At 48.9% G+C, this 21,295-nt stretch overlaps 1 protein-coding gene across 4 annotated transcripts in view; it reads left to right on the top strand.

The window, feature by feature from the left end:
* TUBGCP2 (tubulin gamma complex component 2) overlaps positions 1 to 21,295 on the top strand; it is a 52,071-nt gene that overhangs the window by 2,727 nt on the left and 28,049 nt on the right. For 3 of the 4 annotated variants that reach the window (XM_064144968.1, XM_064144966.1, XM_064144967.1), the window contains exons 2-10: positions 381 to 553; positions 3,079 to 3,207; positions 4,007 to 4,183; positions 4,890 to 5,049; positions 7,519 to 7,726; positions 12,115 to 12,314; positions 14,780 to 14,969; positions 18,580 to 18,725; positions 19,674 to 19,854. In XM_064144968.1, the coding sequence (XP_064001038.1) occupies positions 404 to 553; positions 3,079 to 3,207; positions 4,007 to 4,183; positions 4,890 to 5,049; positions 7,519 to 7,726; positions 12,115 to 12,314; positions 14,780 to 14,969; positions 18,580 to 18,725; positions 19,674 to 19,854 (1,541 nt within the window). In that variant the 5' untranslated portion in view covers positions 381 to 403. The remainder of the gene's footprint in view (positions 1 to 380; positions 554 to 3,078; positions 3,208 to 4,006; positions 4,184 to 4,889; positions 5,050 to 7,518; positions 7,727 to 12,114; positions 12,315 to 14,779; positions 14,970 to 18,579; positions 18,726 to 19,673; positions 19,855 to 21,295) is intronic. The other variant, XM_064144969.1, reaches the window with a different exon arrangement.

The raw sequence follows: 21,295 nt of genomic DNA, 5'->3' as shown, positions 1-21,295 counted from the left end.
CACCAGAGAGACGTAATAGCAACCTTCCAGTATCTGAAGTGAGCTACAAGAAGGCTACAGAGGGACTGTTTGCAAAGGCCTGCAGGGACAGGATGAGGGCAATGGCTTCAAACTAGCACACAGCAGCTTGAGATTGGATGTGAGGAACAAGTTCTTTGCCATGAGAGTGCTGGAACACTGCAACAGGTTGCCCAGGGAGTTGGTTGAGGCCCCATCCCTGGAGATACTCCAGGTGAGGCTGGACATGTCTGTGGGCAACCTGATCTAGTGGAGGATGTGCCTGCTGAGTGCAGAGAGGATTGGACTGGATGAGTTTTGGAGGTTACTTCACACCCATACCATTGCCTGATTCTGTTTGCTTTGCTTTGTGGATGCCCCAGAGCTCCTAGCCTTGGCTGCAAGGATGAGCGAGTTCCGCATTCACCATGATGTCAATGAGCTGCTCAGCCTGCTGCGAGTGCATGGTGGGGAAGGAGCTGAAATCTACATTGATCTTCTGCAGAAGAACAGAACCCCTTATGTCACCACCACTGTCTCTGCACACAGCGCCAAGGTGAGCCTAATGTCACAGAACCGTAGAATTGTCAGGGCTGGAAAGGATCTTCCAGTTCCAGTCCCCTGCCATGGGGAGGGACACCTCACACTGGATCAAGCTGTCCAGAGCTACATCCAGCCTGGCCTTCAAATCCTCCAGGGAAGGAGTTTCCACCACCTCTCTGTTCCAATATCTCACCACCCTCATGGTGAAGAACTTCCTAATGTCCAATCTCTATCTCTCCTCCTCTAGTTTTGCTCCATTCCCCCCACTCCTATCGCTACCTGATATCCTAAAAGGTCCCTCCACAGCTTTCTTGTAGCCCACTTCAGGTACTGGAGGGCCACAATAAGGTCTCGTGGGAGCCTTCTCCTCTCCAGAGTGAACAATCCCAACTCTGTCAGTCTTGCTCCATAGCAGAGGAGCTCCAGCCTTCTGATCACTCTCATGGCCCTTCTCCATCATCATATCTGAGCTTGCAGTGGGCAGGCAGGACTCATGAGGTGGCTTAGTTCCTTGGCAGTTGTTCATAGAGGTTCCATCAGCTCTTAAAGCACTCTCTTCCATTCAGGATCCTCAGTGGGATTTCTCCTGTTGATGCGATCTGCCTTTTCCTTACTCGGTAATGAGGTAACTCAACTTCAGGCTGCCCCAGGGGAGGTTCAGGCTGGATGCTAGAAAATATATCTTCACTGAAAGGGTTCATAAACATTGGAATGGTCTGCCTAGGGCAGTGCTGGAGTCACCATCCCTGGGAGTGTTCAAGCAGGCTGTGGACCTGGTGCTTAGGGACATGGTTTAGTGTTGACCCTGCAGTGCTAGATCAAGGGTTGGACTGGGTGAGATTGGAAGCCTGTTCAAACTGGATGTTTTCTGTGATTCCCTGACTTTTGTGGTGGGGAGCTGGACATGTGGTGGGAAAGGTGATAGCTGTTCCAGGTTGTTCAGAGAACAGTGCTGAAGTCATGTTGATATTGATTAAAAAGAAAAAAATCATAGAATCAATTTATTTGGAAAAGCCCTTTGAGATCATCCAGTCCGTCCTCTAGCTCCACCAAGGCTGGGGCTAGCCCATGGTCCTCAGCATCACAGCTCTGCGGCTTTGAAACACCTCCAGGGATGGGAATTCAACCACCTCCCTGGGCAGCCTCTGCCAGTGGTTGAGAACCTTTCCAGTGAAGAATTTTCTTCTAATGTCCAACCTAAATCTTCTGTGGTACAACTCGAGGCCATTGTCTCTCATCCTATCACTTGTTACTTGGGAGAAGTAACTCAATCTGACTCCTGCCTGGCCTTAACCTCCTTTCAGTGACTTGTAGAGAGAGAACGTGAGAAAAGCCTCCTTTACTTCAGCCTGAACAAGCCCAGGTCCCTCAGCTGCTCCTCACAAGACTTGTACTCTACAACAGCTTTGTTTCCCTTCTCTGGACATGCTCCAGCAGCTCCTTGTATCACCTCTTTGTAGTGACAGCCCCAAACCTGAACCCAGTATCTGAGGTTCAGCCTCACTGGTGGCTAATCTGTTTTGGAATCTCAATTTAGGGTATAAAGTAGAAAGATTCTATTAAAAAAAAAAAGAAGATAAAGTCCTTGCATCTTGGAGGGATTGATTAGAGAGCTTGGGAAGGATTGCTAGGATTGTAGGATTGGGAAGTTCAAAGGAGAACTTTATTTTGGGCCTGTCATAATTGTTTCAAATTTTAAATTAGAGAGATTGTCCTCTGGAGGAATAAAACAAATGAAAAATAGTAACTTGATTTTATTCCTGGGTATCACCCAGCCATTAGGCGTTAAAATCTGACTCTCTCGTGGCCAGGCAAACTTCTATGGCCATAATGTTACTTTTCATGGTCTTTTTTTTAAAGCAAGCCATCAGTTGAACAAGAAAATGACTTACTGACTGAAGTTCAGTCTGCTCTAGTTGAGAGATGTCCCTGCCCATGGCTGTGAGGTTGGATTAGATAATTTCTAGGGTCTTCTCCAGCCTAAGCCATTCTATGATTCTGTGCAGTGCATGTATCCTTCAACTCCTGATTGCCCCTCTTGCAGGTTGTGGCAGTGCCTGTGGTGCTTTACTGTGCCTCTCAGAGCAGGGTGTGTAACTCCTTTGGGCAGCATCTCCCACCATATCCATTGCTCTGCACTGGCCTCAGGCCAGTTTGTTGAGGTCTATCTTGCTAGTGGGTCTCTCAGAGTAGACTCAGTGTCCAGACATGGCTTCTTCAATGCCAAAGCCCTTCATAAACTTACTGATAGAGGAGCTTCAGACTGAGCATGTTCAAAGTGAGCCTTACTGTGCTTACCTTCATCTTTTCTCTCCACCATTCCCTTCTCCGCCACCTAAAGTGCCAGCACACCGCTTTCCTCCACCATAGTTACTCGTGGGAGACCAGTACTGCAGTATTCAATCCAAACCCCATTTTCTAAAGCACCTGTGCAGCAGCCACTGTCACTTGTCACTTGTCCTTTCACAATGCTTCTTTTTCTGACTGCTGTGATAATGAGGCTTATGAGGCATTTGATTTTGCTGTGGTGTTTTACAGGTGAAAATAGCAGAGTTCTCACGAACTCCAGAAGAGTTTTTAAAGAAGTATGATGAGCTGAAGTCTAAAAACACCAGACATCTGGATTCTTTAGTTTATCTGCTGTCAAAACTTACAGAAGACAAAGAGGTTTGTTTCTCCTTTTGAGCTGGGTGTGTTGTAAGTGTTCAGCAGTAGCAGCAATGCAGGAATTTTAAGTACAGCCTGCTTTCTGTGATGGTGGTGGTGTTTGAAATCATCTGGTAACCCCTTTTAGCATTTACTGACATTATGGAAGCATTACCCACAGCTTCTCTTGTTAGAAACCACAAAGACATGGGAAGCTGGCACAGCTAAAATCTGATTCACACAATCACACAGCTTGGTAGGGATTGGAAGGTGATTATCCTGTCCTGCTAGATCAGGGACACTCACAGCATCTTGCCTAGGGTCACAGTGTCCAAGTGGGTTTGAAGTCTCTGCAGAGAAAGAGACTCCACAACCTCTAGGTAGCCTGCTCCAGGCCTCCAACACCCTCACAACAAACAGCTTTCTCCTCCTTCTCAGGTGGAACCTTCTGGGTTCCAGTTTGTGGCTACTGCCCTTTGTCCTGGCCCTGAGCACCACTGATGTGTCTGGCCCAGCCTCTTCCCCTCCACAGGTTCTTACACCTCTTGCCGAGCATTGGTCACTTTCTCTCTTCTTCAGCCCCATGTCTGTCAGCCTTTCCTCATCACAGAGATGCTCCAGGCCCCTCAGCATCTTTGTAGCTTTTGCTGGGCTGTCTTCATTAGTTCCCTGTCTTTCTTGAACTGGAGAGGCCAGCACTGTACCCAGGAGTCCAGCTGTGGCCTCAAATTCAGCAGAGCCATCCTATGTCCCTATGTTTAATGCTTTAGTGTGTGCTGACCAACATTCACAACAGCTTTTCTATCACTTGTGTGTACAGACACTCCAGTATTTGCAGCAAAATGCTAAGGAAAGGGCAGAACTAGCAGCAAATTCAGCATCCAGTGGCAGCACAAATTTTTCCATCCCTACGTCTACTTCCAAGATATCTCCGCAGGAGCTTGAGGAGCTGCGTAAGCAGCTGGGCAGTGTTGCAGCCAGCTCCAGTGTGCTGCAGGTAATATCTCTTCCTGCATTTGGTGCAAAAAAACTTTCTCTTCTGCTCACATGTATAGGACTTGGGGGTGCTGGGGGGTACAAAACTGGACATTATCTGGCATTGTGCACTGGCAGTCCAGCCCTAGCCATGTCCTGGGCTCATCCCCAGCAGCATGGGCAGCAGGGGCAGGGTTAGGTTACTCCTCTGCTGTGCTCTCCTGAGACTCCCCTTGCAGTGCTGGGGCTAGCTCTGGAGTGCTCAGCACAGCACAGAGAGGGGCCTGTTGGAGCAGGGCCAGAGGAGGCCATAGCAATGCTGGCAGGGCTGGATGCCCTCTACTGTGTGGCCAGGCTGGCAGAGTTAGGCTTGCTCAGCCTGAAAAAGAGAAGGCTCCATGGAGACCTTCTGGTGGCCTTTCAGTGCTTCAAGGAGCCCAGCACAAAGCTGGGGACAGTCTCTTGAGGAGGGTCTGTTATGACAGGAGAAGGAGGGATGGTTTGAATGGAAAGAGGAAGGCTTAGATATAAGTAAGACATTTTTTATGCCGAAGATGGTGAGACCATGGGTCAGGTTGCCCAGAGTGGTGGTAGAAGCTCTACCTCTGGAACAGTTGCAGGTCAGGTTATTTGGGGCTCTGAGCCACCTGCTTTAGTTGCAGACTGCAGGAGGGTTGGACTAGTCTATGACTCTGAACATCTATTTTTCTTCTTCCTTTTATCAACAGCCTCTTGAGCTCACACGAAAAATCCTCCGTGATAAACAGAAAAAGAGGAATTCTGGCCAGCCCATCCCATTATTTCCATCCTGGGTTTATGAGAGACCTGCACTGGTTGGTGATTTCTTAACTGGCATCAGTTTAAGTACTGACACAACGGTACCCATAGGTATGTGATACACAGGGAAAATCACCTTTTGATAGAATCACACAATGCTCTGGATTGGAAGTGACCTCCAAAGGTCATCCAGGCCGACTCCCTTTGTGCTCAGCACGGACATCATCAACCAGATCAGGTTGCCCAAAGCCCTGTCCAGCCTCACCAACTCCATCTAGAAGTGGTGCCTGAACCACCTCCCTAAGCAACCTGGTTTGTACTTCTTTAGACATGTGATTAACACTTCATGGCACTCAGAGGGAAAGCAAAACTTTGTTCCTTGCACTTTGCAGATGAAAAATGGAGTTTAAAATAGATGAAGAGTGGAGTTTAAAAACCAAGCAAACAAACAACAAAAGACAAACTTGCATGGTAGACAGAGTTTCTTCTGTGCTCAATTCCAGCCTCAGTGTTGATCCCTGGGTTTGAGTTTCCTGTTCAGCAAGGTTTAGGCAGGCTGCAGAGCTGGGCAGGGAGAAATTGAATGGTCTGGCAGCTGGGGAAGAACAACTCCATGGAGCAGGATATGCTGGGGACTGAGCTGTTGGAGAGCAGCACAGTGGAGAGGGACCTGGGGGTGCTGATATACAGAAGGATGCCCAGGAGCCAGCAATGTGTCCTTGTGGCCAAGAAGACCAAGGGCAGCCTGGAGTAGATTAGAAGGGCTGTGGTGAGTAGATCAAGAGAGGTTTTTCTCCCTTTCTACTCTGCCTTGGTGAGGCCATACCTGGAGTATTGCATCCAGTTCTGAGCCTCTAAGGTCTGGACCTCAGGAAGGACCTCAGGGAGCTGCTTGAGAGAGTCCAGCCCAGAGCCCCCAAGATGCTGCAGGCAGTGGAATATCTGCTTGTGAGGCTAGGCTAAGGGAGGTGGGGCTGGGAGCTTTGAGCACAGCCTGGCTGTGTTTAAGGAGGACATAAGAACAGTAGGCTCATTCTTGGAGGTGTCCTTGAAGACTTTGTGCACCAGTGCATTTCTGCTGGGGCTTTTTAGGATGTGCTGTGAGGGTGGGTTCCTGGCAAGTTAGAACCATTTGTTCTTCAACACGGAATCTTGCACAAGTCTCTTCTCCTTGATGTTAAGCAGTGGGACCAGAGGAAGTGGTCACAAGCTGCATCAGGGGAGGTTCAGGCTGGACGTCAGGAAGTACTTCTGCACTGGAAGAGTTCTTAGACATTGCAATGGGCTGCCCAGGGCAGAATCTGGAGTCACCATCCCTGGAGGTCTTTAAGCAGTATGTGGAGCTGGTGCTTAGGGATGTGGTTTAGTGTTGACCCTGCAATGCTGAGTCGAGAGTTGAACTGGGTGAGCTTGGACATCTCTTCCAACCTCTAATGTTCTGTCATTCTTTACCATGAGGGTGCTGGAACTCTGCAGCAGGTTGCCCAGAGAGGTGGTTGAGGTCCCATCCTGGAGATAGTTAAGGTGAGACTGGACAGGGCTGTGGGCAACCTGATCAAGTGGAGGATGTCCCTGCTGAGTGCAGAGCAGTTTGAACTGGATTTACCGATGACACCAAGTCATGTGGCACAGTCAACTTGCTAGACAGGTCCATCCAGCAGGACCTGGACAGGCTGCAGAGGTGTACCCAGGCCAACCTCATGACATTCAACAAGGCCAAGTGTAAGGTCCTGCATCTAGGTGGGCACAGTCCCAAGCACAACTCCAGGCTGGGTGGGGAATGGCTGAGAGCAGCCCTGAGGAACAGGACCTCGGGGTCTGGGGTGATGAAAAGCTCAATATGAGCCTTCAGTGTGAGTGCAACCCAGACAGCAACTGTATGCTGGGCTGCAGCAAGAGCAGTGTGGCCAGCAGGGCAAGGGAGGAGATTCTGCCCCTTGGCTCTGCTCTCCTCAGACCCCACCATGAGTACTGTGTGCAGTTCTGGAGTCCCCAACACAAGCAGGACATGGAGCTGTTTGAGTCAGTCCAGAGGAGGCCACCAAGATGCTGAGAGGGCTGGCAGCAGCTCTGCTATGAGGACAGGCTGAGAGAGTTGAGGCTCTGCAGTCTGGAGAAGAGAAGGCTTCCAGGAGACCTTGGAGTGGCCTTCCAGGATCTGAAGGAGGTTACAGGAGGGCTAGGGAGGGACTATTGACAAGGTCTGGTAATGCCAGGAGGAGGACGAGTGGGGTTGAAGTGGCAGAGGAGAGATTGAGACTGGATGTGAGGAAGAAGTTCTTTGCAGTGAGGGTGGTGAGACACTGGCACAGGTTGCCCAGAGAGGTTGTGGCTGCTCCCTCCCTGGAGGTCTTCTAGGTGGGGTTGAATGAGGCCTTGAGTGATCTATTCTAGTGGGAGGCAGGGTGTTGGAACTGGATGAGCTTTGAGGTGCCTTCCAACCTAAACCATTCTATGGTTCTGTGGTTCTATATCCCTTCCAAGCCAGACTGTTCTATGATTGTGTGCTATGGATGGACAATCAGGTATATTGCAGCATGTTCTGACTGTGACCTTTTCTTCCTCTCTCCCTGAAAATAGGAACTTTGCCATTGGCGTCCCAAGAATCCATGATTGTGGAGGACTTGCTCTATGTTCTGATCGGTGTGGATGGAAGATACATCACAGCACAGCCTCTCATGGGCAGGCAGAGTCGAGCCTTTGCAGTCGATCCAAACTTGGACTTGTCCATTAAAGAGCTGGTGACTAGGATTCTGCCTGTGGCAGCAAGTTACTCTGCTGTCACCAGGTACCAAGCTGACTCTGATCAGAGGAGGATGTTCCCCTTTTGAGAATCACCATGTAGAACAGAGGATCTGTCATTGTGCAGATATTAGCTTCCAAACTTCATCTAACCTCTGGGACTCTAAAATAAGAACAGTTTCTTTGAGTTGGTTTCAGCTACAATTCTTTGTTGAGTTTCTCCTCTGTGCTGCCACTTCTTTTCTTCTTTGATCTCACCTTGACTTTGGTCCTGCATGGGTGATGCAGCTAGGATCTATCAGTTTATTTTGGCTTCTCTCTGAATTTCTCCATGTTTCTTGCTTTTTGCATTCAAGCATCCAAGACTGAGACAAGCTCTCTGTACTTCTGAGCAGGGGAACCTGCTGCTGCTTAGGTTCTGGTGGCTACCTTAAGTAATAGTTAGAAGGTCCTAATCTAAGGTACACCTCACTAACCCCCAGCTCCCTCAGCCTGTCGTGATAGCAGAGCTGCTCCAACCCCCTGATCATTTTCATGACCTCCTCTGGACACTCTCCATCAGGTCCATGTCCATCCTGTGCTGAGGGCTCCAAAGCTGGATGCAATAGTACAGATGGGGTCTCCCCAGAGCAGAGCAGAGGGGCAGGATCCCCTCTCTCCATCTCTACTTTGGATGCAGCCCAGGCTGCCATTGGCCTTCTGTGCTGCAAGCTCACACTGCCTGCTCCTGTTTAGCTTCTCACCCACCAGCAGCCCCAAGTCCTTTTCCTCAGGGCTGCTTTCTCCCACCTCCTGCCCCAGCCTGTGCTGACAGTGAGTATTGTTCTGGCCCAGCTGCTGCACCCTGCACAAGCTCTTGTTGAACCCTGTGAGGCTCACCTGGGCCCAGTTCTGCAGCTTGTCCAGGTCCCTTTGGATGCCAGCCTGTCCTTCTGGCATATCGGCAGCACCACTCAGCTTCGTGTCAGCTGCAAACTTGCTGATGGTGCCCTCAATCCCACTGTCTATAGCAGTGGTAGGTAGATGCCAGTAGGACAAGGGAGGTTATTCTTCCCCGGTACTCAGCACTGGTCAGGCCACACCTTGAGTACTGTGTCCAGTTCTGGGCCCCTCAATTCAAGAGAGATGCTGAGGTGCTGGAATATGTCCAGGGAAGGGCGACAAAGCTGGTGAGGAGCCTGGAACACAAACCCTATGAGAAGAGGCTGAGGGAGCTGAGGTTGTTTAGGCTGGAGAAGAGGAGGCTCAGGGGTGACCTCATTGCTGTCTACAACTACCTGAACGGACATTGTAGCCAGGTGGGGGTTGGCCTCTTCTCCCAGGCAACCAGCAACAGAACAAGGGGACAGAGTCTCAAGTTGTGCCATGGAAAATATAGGCTGGATGTTAGGAGGAAGTTGTTCGCAGAGAGAGTGATTGGCATTGGAATGGTCTCCCCGGGGAGGTGGTGGAGGCACCATCCCTGGAGGTACTCAAGAAAAGACTGGATGAGGCACTTAGTGCCATGGTCTAGTTGACTGGCTAGGGCTGGGGAATAGGTTGGACTAGATAATCTTGGAGGTCTCTTCCAACCTGGTTGATTCTATGATTCTCTGTCTGCCTTTGATTCAAAGTCCCTAAAAGACCAGCAATGAGAAAGTCTTTTTCATTCACTGACTCATCCAGTCACATGTCCCCTTCCAGATGATAGGACCTGTGTTCAGAAGCATCTGTCTCTCCACTAACATGCTGGGAAACATTCAGGTCAGATGAATCCCTAATGTGGCATGTGGTGTCAGAAGCCATCAGCAATGCCTTCCATGTCTGGGTGCATGTTGTTTCCTCTTGAGATTTTTTCCTGTGCTCTGAGATGTTGCTTATACAAAGACAATCACCTTGAAGATCCTGGCTATCTCTTTTAGAATCATAGAGTCATTCAGGTTGGAAAAAAAAAACCCTGGGATCCTCAAATCCAACCACTGACCCTTCTCTACAAAAGTCACTCCTAAACCATATCCTCAAGCACCATATCTAAACCACCTTTAAACACTTCCAGGGTTGGTGACTCCACCACTTCCCTGGGCAGCTGTGCCAGTGCCTGACCATTATTGCTGTGTAAAACCTTTTCTGATGTTCAGCCTAACCCTGCTCTGCTGCAGCTTGAGGCCATTTCCTTTTGTTCTATCTCTAATCACCTGTGAGAGAAGACCAGCACCAACCTCTCCACAACCGCCTTTCAGGGAACGATAAGGTCTGCCTTGAACCTTCTCTTCTTTCTACATGGTGGTTTTGCAAATGATTCCAGTTCCTCTGCAGTTTGAGAGAATACATTGTCCTTCATTTTTCTGTCCTAGGAATTTTTGTGGTGGGAACTAGTCAGTGGTACATGGAGGAAGTGCGGAACTCCAGCTGAAGTCTGGTGTCCTTTCCAGTGCTGGCTGGAGGCTGGAGCTCCTCTCCTGTGAGGACAGACTGAGAGAGTTGAGGTTGTTCAGTTTGGAGGCTCCAAGAGGAGGCTCCAAGGAGACCTTACTGTGGCCTTCCCAATACCTGAAGGGGGCTACAAAAAGCTGGGGAGGGACTTGTTAGGGTGTCAGGTAGTGATAAGATTAAGGTGAATGGTTCCAAGCTAGAGGAGGGGAGATTTAGATTAGGTGGTAGAATCATAGGGTCATAGGATCAAACTGGTTAGAAGAGACCTCCAAGCTCATCCAGCCCAACCTAGCACCCAGCCCTGTCCATCAACTAGACCATGGCACTAAGTGCCCCTGCCAGGCTTGGCTTCAACACCTCCAGGCACAGCAACTCCACCACCTCCCTGGACAACCTATTCCAATGCCAATCACTGTCTCTGGCAAGAACTTCCTCCTAACATCCAGCCTAGACCTCCCCTGGCACAGCTTGAGACTGTCCCCCCTTGTTCTGTTGCTGGGTGCCTGGCAGAAGAGACCAACCCCACCTGGCTACAGCCTTCCTTCAGGTAGTCACAAATAGCTATGAGGTCTGCCCTGAGCTTCCTCTTCTGCAGGCTGAACACCCCTAGCTCCCTCAGCCTCTCCTCACAGGGCTGTGCTCCAGCCTCTCACCAGCTTCACTGCACTTCTCTAGACACCTTCCAGCACCTCAACATCTCTCTTGAATGGAGGAGCCCAGAACTGGACACAGCATGCAAGGTGTGGCTTGAGCAATGCTGGGCACAGGGACAGAATAACTTCCCTTTTCCTGCTGGCCACACTGCTCTTGAGCCAGCCCAGGATGCCATTGGCTCTGCTGCCCACCTGGGCACACTGCTTGCTCATGTTCAGCTACTCTCTACCAGTACACCCAGGTCCCTCTCTGCCTGGCTGCTCTCAGCCACTCTGTGCCCAGCCTGTAGTGCTGCTTGGGGTTGTTGTGGCCAAAGTGTAGAACCCTGCACTTGGCCTTGTTCAATATCATCCCATTGGCCTCTGCTCACCCATCCAGCCTATCAGAGTCCCTCTGCAGGGCTCTCCTACCCTCCAACAGATCCACACCTGCTTCTAACTTGGTGTTATCTGCAGACTCACTGATGCTGGTCTCAATCCCCTGTTCCAGATCAATACACATATGGAACAGGACTGTGCCCAGCACTGATCCCTGGGGCACACCACTGGTGACAGCTGCCAACTGGATGTGGCACCATTCACCACCACTCTCTGGGCCTGGCCCTCCAGCCAGTTCTTGACTAATATCAGAGTGAATCAGGCCAAGCCACAATCTGCCAGCTGTGCCAGGATCATCTTGTGGCATACAGTGGCAAAGGCTTTGCTGCAATCCAGGTAGACTACACCCACAGCCTGCCCCACCAGGTGGTAACCCAATCATAAAAGGGGATAAGGTTGGTTAGGTAGGATGTGCCCCTCCTAAACCCATGCTGGCTGGGTCTGATTCCTTGGCCATCCTGTAAGTGCCCTGTGATTGCACTCGGGATGATCTGTTCCATTATCTTGCCTGGTACTGAGGTCAGGCTGACAGCTCTGTCATTTCCCAGTTCCTCCCTCCATCCCTTCTTGTGAATGGGCATCACATTGGCAGCTTTCAGTCATTAGGGACCTCTCCAGAGAGCTAGGACTGTTGATAAATGATGGAGAGTGGCTTGGCCAGCAAATCTGCCAGCTCTCTCAGCACCCTAGGATGGATCCCATCTGATCCCATGGACCATGGAAGAAGTTCTTCACCATGAGGGTGGTGAGACACTGGAACAGATTGTGCAGGGAGATGGTGGAACTGTCTTCTCTGGAAGTGCTTAAGTCCAGGCTGGGTGTGGCTCTGGACAACCTGATCTAGTGTGAGGTGTCCCTGCCTATGGCAAGGGGATTGGAACTGGATGATTCTTGAGGTCCTTTCCAACCCTGACAATTCTGTGATTCGTATACATTGTCCTGAAGGAGGAATTTGTGGAAATGATAGAAGTTGCCTTTTGCTGTTTTACAGGTTTATAGAGGAGAAGTCTTCCTTTGAGTATGGACAGGTAAATCATGCTCTGGCTGCAGCCATGAGGACTCTGATCAAGGAATACATGATACTTATTACCCAGCTGGAGCATCTCCAGAGACAAGGACTTCTCTCACTGCAGAAACTGTGGTTTTATATCCAGCCCACAATGAGGACCCTGGAGATCCTTGCTTCACTTGGTAAGTCCAAGTTCACCATGTCCAGGTCAGTCTGAAGTATCCCCATCACTGGAGATCCTCCACCATTCCAGCTCCTTTCTCACAGCTTCATCGCTGTTTTTTTTTTTTTTTTGTGAACACATCTTTCTCTGTCTCCAACTGCAGCTGCATTTCTTGTAACTTTTTATCCTATTGATGTTGGTTTTGTGCTCCTCCAAGAGGAGTCTCTTAGCATCTCCTCTGTATAGTGGAGGAGTGATGTTCAGATGAGAGAGTTGGAATGATTCAGTCTGGAGAGGAGTAGGCTCTGAGGTGGCCTTATTCTGGCCTTCCAGTACCCAAAGGGGGCTACAGGAAAGCTGGAGAGGGACCTTTTAGGGTGTGGGGTAGTGTTAAGACTGGGGTAAATGGATTCAAGCTAGAGGAGGGGAGATTGAGATTGGATGTTAAGAAGAAATTCTTCACCATGAAGGTGGTGAGATACTGGCACAGGTTGCCCAGGGAGTTGGTGGAAGCCTCATCCTTGCCTGTTTTTAAGGCCAGGCTGGATGTGGCTCTGGGCAACCTGATGTAGTGTGAGGTGTCCCTGCCCTGTCTTTGTCACCCATGCTGAGGGCAGTGATTTAGCACCGGAATTAGTAGAATTAGACAATGGGTGGACTATATGTTCTTGAAGGGCTTTTCAAAGCAAAACAGTTCTGTGGTTCTGTAAGAATACTGCTGGGGCAAGATAATTCATCTGGATGTACACATCTCTTCTGTTTACAGTCTGGACTTGGATCATCCGTTTTGGTCTTCATATTTCCTGAAACAGTTCAGGTTTGCGGAACACAGCAATCCCAGTCACAACTACATGAAGATTCACTTCCAACTGAAACTCACCGCAGTGTACTCTATTCCCCCGTCCCTACCTGGCTTTTGTGATGTCAAAGTACAAGTTTCAGCATCTACTTACCTAAATCATAGAACGGTCTGGGGGGGCATCCTCAACTAGATCAGGCTGCCCACAGCCCTGTCCAGCCTCACCTTGAATATCTCCAGGGATGGGGCCTCAACCACCTTTCTGGACAACCAGTTCTGGTGCTCAACCACCTCTCACATCCAATCTCAATCTGCTCTGCTATCATTTCAAACCACTGTTCCTGCAGGTCTTTGGGAACAGTCTCTCTGCAGTCCTGGTGTTTGAACTGTGTGCATGGCCACTTCAGAGTTAGAGCTGAAAAGTTTTTTGGAGAGCAGAAATTTCTCAAGCAAGTCAGTTAAGTGTTTCTTCCATTACCACCTAGAAAGTGGATCTCTGTGTGGTCCCCTTGGTGTAGAAGACTTTTTCAGTCTAAGGCACCACATACCTTGTGTCTACCTATGTTTGGTTCCTCTTCTCTGAAGGCTTGGGTTTGGTTATTGTGTTTTTTCAGATTGCAGATCACCTGGATTTTAATTTTGGGCCATTTGGCTGCATGGTGCAATGAATGACCTTGCACATTCACAGCTGGCATGGAAATCTGTGACTTAGAATCACAGCATGTTTAGGGGTTGGAAGGGACCTCCAAAGATCATCCAGTCTAATCCCCTGCCAGGACTGGTCACACAGCAGTGTGTCCAGGTCGTTTTTGAACATCTCCAGAGACAGAGACTCCACAACCCCCCTGGGCAGCCTGCTCCAGTATTTTGTCACCCTCACTTTTCCTCATGTTTCCATCAAACTTCCTATGCCTCAACTTCCACCATTGCCCCTTGTGCTGTCATTGGGCATTACCAAGCAGAGCCTGGCTCCATCCTCTGGGCACTCACCCTGCACATATTTTATCAGCAATGAGGGCAGCCCTCAGGCTCCTCTGCTCCAAGTTCCAAGCCACAGCTCCCTCAGCCTGGCCTCACAGGAAATGTTCCACTGCCTGCAGCAGCTTGGAGGCTCTGGGCTGGACTCTCTCAAGCAGTTCCTTGAGGTCCTTCTTGACCTGGGGGGCCCAGAACTGGATATAATATTCCAGATGTGGCCTTCGCAGGGCAGAGCAGAGGAGCAGGAGAACCTCTCTTGACCTGCTCACCACTCAACATTGCTCACACTGCTGGCTCTTGAGCATCTTTCTGTCCACCACCACTCCCAGGTCCCTCTCCTCTGTGCTGCCTTCCAACAGCTCAGTCTCCAACGTCTACTGCTCCAAGGAGTTACTCTTTCCCAGGTGCACGACTCTGCCCTTGCCCTTGCTGGATTTCATTCTGTTGCTCTCAGCCCAGCTCTGCAGCCTGTCCAGGTCTGGCTGAATGGCATCAGAGACTGAGAGCTCTCAGCCGCCACCCCACTTGGCTGTCATCAGCAAACTTGCTGGCACTATCCTTTGTGCCCTTACCCACAGATTGCACCACACTGGTCCCATACTGACCCCTGAGGGTCTCCACTATGGTGTCTTGTTAATCAGCTGTTAACTTCATTATAATTAAGCTCTGTCAGCTTTGTGTCTTACGCCTATGTTTTTCAATTTTAGCTACTTCTGTGGATAAAGGGGAGTGCATGGGAGGATCAACCTTAAGCTTACTCCATGACAAGACTTTCAATTACACAGGGGACAGCCAGGCCCAAGAGCTGTGCCTGTACTTAACCAAGGCAGCCAGCGTGCCTTACTTTGAAATTCTGGAGAAGTGGATCTATCGAGGCATCATCAATGATCCCTACAGGTAAAGAACAGCTAGGGAATGGAAATGAAATTTAGGAATTAAGAAATGCTGTTTGGGTCTTTCACTTCTGCTTTTTGAGTGCACCTGTCACTCTGCTCTGTGCATCTAGTGAAGGATCTAGGGAACAGGGCTGGGGTGGAGCAGCTGAGGGACCTGGTGGTGTTCAGGCTGGAGAAGAGGAGGTTGAAGGGACACCTCTCTACAGCAACCTGACAGAAGGTTGGATCCAGGTGGAGGTTGGTCTCCTCTCCTTACTAACAGGTGGTAGGATGAGAGGAAACGGCCTCAAGTTGCCCCAGGAGGGGTTTAGGCTGGATGCTAGAAAAAACTTCTTCCCTGAACAGGTTCTCAGCCACTGGCACAGGCTACCCAGGGAGGTGGTTGATTCCCCATCCTTGAAGGCGTTTTGAAGAGACACAGCTGTGGTGCTGAGGGCCATGGGCTAACCTGAGCCTTGGTGGAGCTAGAGAATGGACTGGGTGATCTCAAAGGGCTTTTCCAACTAAAATGATTCTATGATTCTAAGTATTCTCTTTCTTCCTCATCCTGTTCACAACAGGGATGAGCTCTCTTCTTTTGGGGCACAGATATGATAACTGAGCAAAGCATTTTCCTGTGTTTAATAGTTGAGATAATGTTTCTGTTGCTATGTTTTCAGAATCCTAAGGAGGGTAAAAAAAAATGTTAAAATCAGTTATATCATAGAATCACAAAATTGCCTGGGTTGGAAGGGACCTTCAAAGGTCACCCAGTCCAGTCCCCCTGCAGCCAGCAGGGACATCCTCATAGTGCAGAACTTGCTCCTCACATCAAATCTAAATCTGCTCTGCTCTCATTTCAAGCCCTTGCACCTCATCCTGTACCTGCAGGCCTTTGCAAACAGTTCCTCTGCAGCGTTCTTGTAGCCCCCTTCAGGTACCAGCAGGTCACTCCAGAGCGTTCTTCAGGCTGCACACCCCCAGCTCCCTCAGCCTGGCCTCGTAGCAGAGGTGTTCCAACCCTCTGATCATCTTTGTGGCCTCCTCTAGACCCTTTCCATAAAGTCCATGTCCTTCCTGCCTTGAGGGCTCCAGAGCTGGACACATTGCTGCAGGTGAGGTCTCCCCAGAGCAGAGCAGAGGGGCAAGATCCCCTCTCTCCATCTCTGGACATGCTGCTTTGTACACAGCCCAGGCTGCCATTGGCCTTCTAGGCTGCCAGTGCCCTTTACTGGCTGCTGCCCAGCTTCTTACCCACTAATTATTACCTGATGCTGAGGAGGGAGGCAGAAGCCAACTTCCTGTCATGTCCAACTTGACCCAAGATAAAGGAAAAAGGTTTGAATGATTGTTTGGGTCAAATTAAGGAGACTTATACCAGAGGTCCATGCCAAAAGAGGTGTAACTGTTAATTGCTCAACTAAACCTCTGTCTGTATATGTAAGATTTGTCCAAGAGAAAAAGAATAGCTGAAGGTGCAGATAACCACAGAAGGTTCTGGCTACATCTCAACTGCTCTGGCTCTTGGGTCTTCCATGAATGGAAAGTACTGGAGAGTGGTGCCTACCAATGTACACAGCAGGAAAGGCAGCATCAGCTCTGTCCACGACTTCAGCTGGGGGGTCATGGAGACCCCAGATGCAATTCCCTGTGGGATAATTTCTCCCGCAGCAGGGCATGAGCTGTAAACATGAGACCTTGTGATGGGAGATGTCCTTGGAGCCCAGCCGGCCCCAAGGAAGCTAGGCTGTTAGGCTGAGCAACCCACGCATGCCTGTTAGGGGCGGACACAGCTCCAGGGGGCTGACCCTGCCAGCCCCTCTGGGGTGGAACCATGGGCTGTTTTGATAAGGGTAACCTATCTGCACCCTGCACATGGCTTTGGGCCAATCTGTATTGTCCACTTGTGCCGGCCCCAGACTGGCTGGATATACCTCCTCTGAGCACTATATAAGACACTGCATTACCGTAATAAAATTGCACTGATGCACAGAAGCTATAGAGTTGACTCGTCAGTGCCCCGATCTGTCTCTCGTCGCACCAGCCTCCGGACTCCAACAATTCCCCTTTGGACAGCATGCACCAAACTTCCTTGTCTCAGTAGAACATACACAAACAAGTCAAGAAGGACAGAAAACTGCTTGACAGACTGCAGTGCAGAGCCACAAGGATGATGGGGTGGAACGTCTTCTTTATGAAGAGAGGCTGAATGAGCTGGGGCTCTTTAGCTTAGAGAGGAAGAGACTGAGAGGTGACCTCATTCATGTTTCTAAATGTGTAAAGGGTAAGTGCCAGGAGGATGGAGTCAGGCTCTGCTGGGTGATGCCCAATGACAGTGTGTCTTAGTTCTAGTTTAAATTTCCCAGAGACTCAAAATATAGCTAACAGAACCAATACAATTTTAGGATGCCTTCCCCTCTGCCCCGTTTTGGAAAGAAAGGAATTAGATGTAGAGGGGAAAAGGTAAAACACACTCAAATAGTCTCACTTAGATTTGGAAGTTAACTTTAACAATAAATAGAAGGTATGCAAGGTAGGAGAGTTACAAAGAGGTATAGGGAAGGGAAAAAAAACAAGATAAAAAATATACATATATACAACCAGATTGATGGCAGTGGATGGAGGCAGAATCAGGATTTGTTTTGCCCACCACGGAAGGATGGCCACATGGTAGAAAAACGGGAGCAGCAGCAACAAGGTGGTGGTAACAGGCAGGCAGGTGAGAGAGAGATGTTGAAGCCAAGCCTGGATGGGGCACTTAGTGCCATGGTCTGGTTGATTGGACAGGGCTGGGTGCTAGGTTGGGCTGGATGAGCTTGGAGGTCTCTTTCAACCTGCTTGATGGTTCTCTAATCAGGCTTGGGAACCACCATCCCTGAACAGGAAGTTCCTCTGTTTTTATAGGGGGCTAGATGGGAAGTGGGAGTGGGCTAACGACTACACCTGGAGTCAGGTTCAAGATCCACCCCTCAGGAGGGTTAACCCTTTACATGGGACAAGAGGCAATGGTGGAAATTGAGGCATAGGAAGTTCCATGGAAACATGAGGAGAAATTTCTTCACTGTGAGAGTGACAGAACACTGGAACAGGCTGCCCAGTGGGGTTGTGGAGTCTTCCTCTCTGGATATGTGCAAGACCTGTCTAGATGCAATCCAGTGTAATCTGATGTAGGTGATCCTGTTCTGGCTGGGGGTTGGACTGGATGAGTTTTCAAGGTCGCTTCCAGCCCCTAACATTCTGTGAAGCATGGCCATCCATTCTTGGCTGCATTCCAAACCCTCCTGAGCTGACATCTGCTGCTGCTTCTCTTAAGAGCAGGGCACATTTGTCCTAACTGCAAGGCCTCATGCAATGAGACATTAACTCATTTGGATCCCAGACTGACACTTCCTCACCTCTACACTGACCACCAAAGAATGTCTGGACTGTAAAATACTGTTTGTGTTATAATTGCTTATACTTTAGAAGAACCACTCTGCGTAATGCTTCTCCTCTTACTACAAACACAGACTAATTTCACTTCTTAACAGAATTTATTTTCATGAGACCTTTTATAGGTCAAAAAAAAAAAAAAGAAAAGTGATCCTCATTGTGCCACTTCCTGCTTCTAAACTTCTGTTTGAACTGTTCAGTGAGTTCATGGTGGAGGAACATGAGCTGCAGAAGGAGAAGATTCAGGAAGACTACAATGACAAGTACTGGGATCAAAGATACACTGTTGTTCAGCAACAGATTCCCTCATTCTTGCAGAAAATGGCTGACAAAATCCTAAGCACAGGTAGGTAAAGAGACACTTCAGATGGGAGAGGAACCTTGACATTAGTGCGAAGACAAAGTAAATGGCATCCTGCATTCACAGTTTATGGGGTAGGTAGTCCAGATGAACTTCTCAAGGCAACAGGAGAATTGTTTTGGAAAAGAACCCCAGATCCTAGAAAGAAAATACCCTGCAGAGGGAGTCCAGCAGTAAGAGGACTTGGAGAGGGACCTGGGAGTTCTGGTTAACAATCAATTAAATATAAGTCAACAGTGTGTAAAGGTGGCCAAGCAGGCCAATGGCACCCTGGCTTGGATTAGACACAGGGCAGGCAGCAGGAACAGGAGGGGATCATCACCCTGTGCTCAGCACTACTAAGCCCACACCTCGAGTGCACACTGGAAGGGTTCTGAAACATTGGAACTGCCAACAGCTGCCCAGGGCAATGCTGGAGTCACCATCCCTGGGGTGTTTAAGCAGTGTGTGGACCTGGTGCTTAGGGACATGGTTTGATGTTGATCCTGCAGTGCTGGGTGGAGGGGTTGGACTGGATGAGCTTGCAGATCTCTTCCAGCCAGACTTTTTCACTGATCCAGTGATTCTGTGCTGTCTTGATGCTCTATTTTGTTACACTTTTCTAGCAGCTTTTTTAAGTGGAGATGGGCAGGTGCTGAGTTTCATTTGGTGCTTAAATCAAGCAGGCATAATGATGGCTAAGTACAAACCAAGCCCCCTGCCCCAAGCTACTTCTGAAGTGCAGCATCAGACCTTCCAAGTCTGTCTGTCTGCAGAGATGTTTCACCACCACTAGGAAGCAAAACTTATTTCTAATTGTCTGCTTAAATGTGCTGCTAGGTGCTTAATTTAAAAATAGTCCATTACCTCTAAACCCTTTCCAGCTTTCAGTAGAGTTCAACTGTCCCTGTAGGCTATGTGTGGATGTGACTTATTCTTTCTTTTTGCTTCCAGGGAAGTACTTAAATGTAGTGCGAGAATGTGGTCGTGATGTCACCTGCCCTGTAGCCAAGGAGGTCATCTATACTTTGAAAGAGAGAGCCTATGTGGAACAAATAGAAAAAGCTTATAACTATGCCAGCAAAGTCCTTTTGGATTTCCTAATGGAGGAGAAGGAGTTGGTGGCTCACCTGAGGTTCGATTTCTATTACTAAATGCATGTTAGATTGGTTGAATCATAAGTTTCTGAAGTTAACCTTCTCTTCTTGGGATGTGCTATTGTATTCCCTCTATTTTCATTAGAAAGACTGACCCAGAAAAAAAATATATTTGGGTTTTTTTTCCCTGTAAAATCATGTTTGTTTTAGGTGGGAAGGATGTCTGGATGTCTCCAGTCCAACTTCCTTGGAAGGCTATTGTCAAAACTAGGTCAGGGCAGAAGGGATTTGTCTATGCCCATCCCAAGGTATGGGCATCTCCCTTCTTTCTCATGACCTGTCCCATGGCTCTAAGTCTTTTCAGCTTGGAAAGGGAATTTTCTAATGTCATAGAATCACAGAATGGTTTGTGTTAGAAGGGATCTTGAAGGTCATTTAGTCCAGCCCCCTGCCGTTGACAGAGGCTCCTGCTGAGCAGGGTTTATCTGAGCCCCATCCAGCCTGGCTTTCAACAGAGTTGGAGCCTCCACAACTGCCGTCTGCTCCAGTGCCTTACACCCTCATGGGAAAGAATTTCTTCCTGTCATCTCGTCTAAATCCAGATGCGTCAGTTTGAAGCCATTACCCTTCATCCTGTCTCTTTCATACCTTTGTTGAAGTCCCTCCCCACCTCTCCTGTAGCCCCTTTCAAATCCTGGAAGGCTTCCCAAAGCCTTCTGTTCTCCAGACTGAACAGCTTCAAGTCTCTCAGCCCATCTTCATAGCAGAGCTGCTTCAGCCCCCACATTATTATTGTGGCATCCCCTGAACCTGCTTTAACAGTTCCATGTTCCTTCTCTATGTCATATAGTTTGATCAAGAGGAGTTTGATGTTAATAAGGAACCTTTAGATATCACCCATTTCAGCAAAGAAATGCTGTAGTTTGTAGTTCATGCCAGCACAGGTGGTTGGAATGGAGAAGCCCAAAGTCCTAGTGCAAGCTTTTCTTACCATTGTCTTTTTTGAAAATTAATTTTAACAACCTGTGATTTGATTCTTGTAACATAGTCAGCTGACAGCAAATGCAAGCATGAGAACTCCAGCTCCCTTGTGTCAATCAAGCTTTTACTTTATTGCTATCTTCAGAAAGCACTAAAAGCAGGAACCTGAGTTATCCAGAATACCAAGACAGCAACAGATCAAGTAGGGAATTGCAGCTTGACAGCTGGTTGTGAAATAGTTTGTAATGTGTCTGAGACCTGGTACCAGAGACTGTGTTTCAAACCAGTGACACAGTCTGAAAGAAAATGCTCTGTGCTATGTGTGACAAACCTGCCAAGTGGCCTGCATGAGGAGAAACATCTCTGCTACAAGGGTGCTGGAGGCTTGGAGCAGGCTGCCCAGAGAGCTTGTGGAGGCTCCTTCTCTGAAGATTTTTAAAGCCAACCTGGACATGTTCTTGTGTGGCCTGCCCTGCGTGATCCTGCCCTAGCAGGGAG

Source organism: Pogoniulus pusillus, chromosome 6 (genome assembly GCF_015220805.1).
Source record: "Pogoniulus pusillus isolate bPogPus1 chromosome 6, bPogPus1.pri, whole genome shotgun sequence".
Lineage (NCBI taxonomy): Eukaryota > Metazoa > Chordata > Aves > Piciformes > Lybiidae > Pogoniulus > Pogoniulus pusillus.
This window is presented reverse-complemented; position numbering and strand designations above follow the sequence as displayed.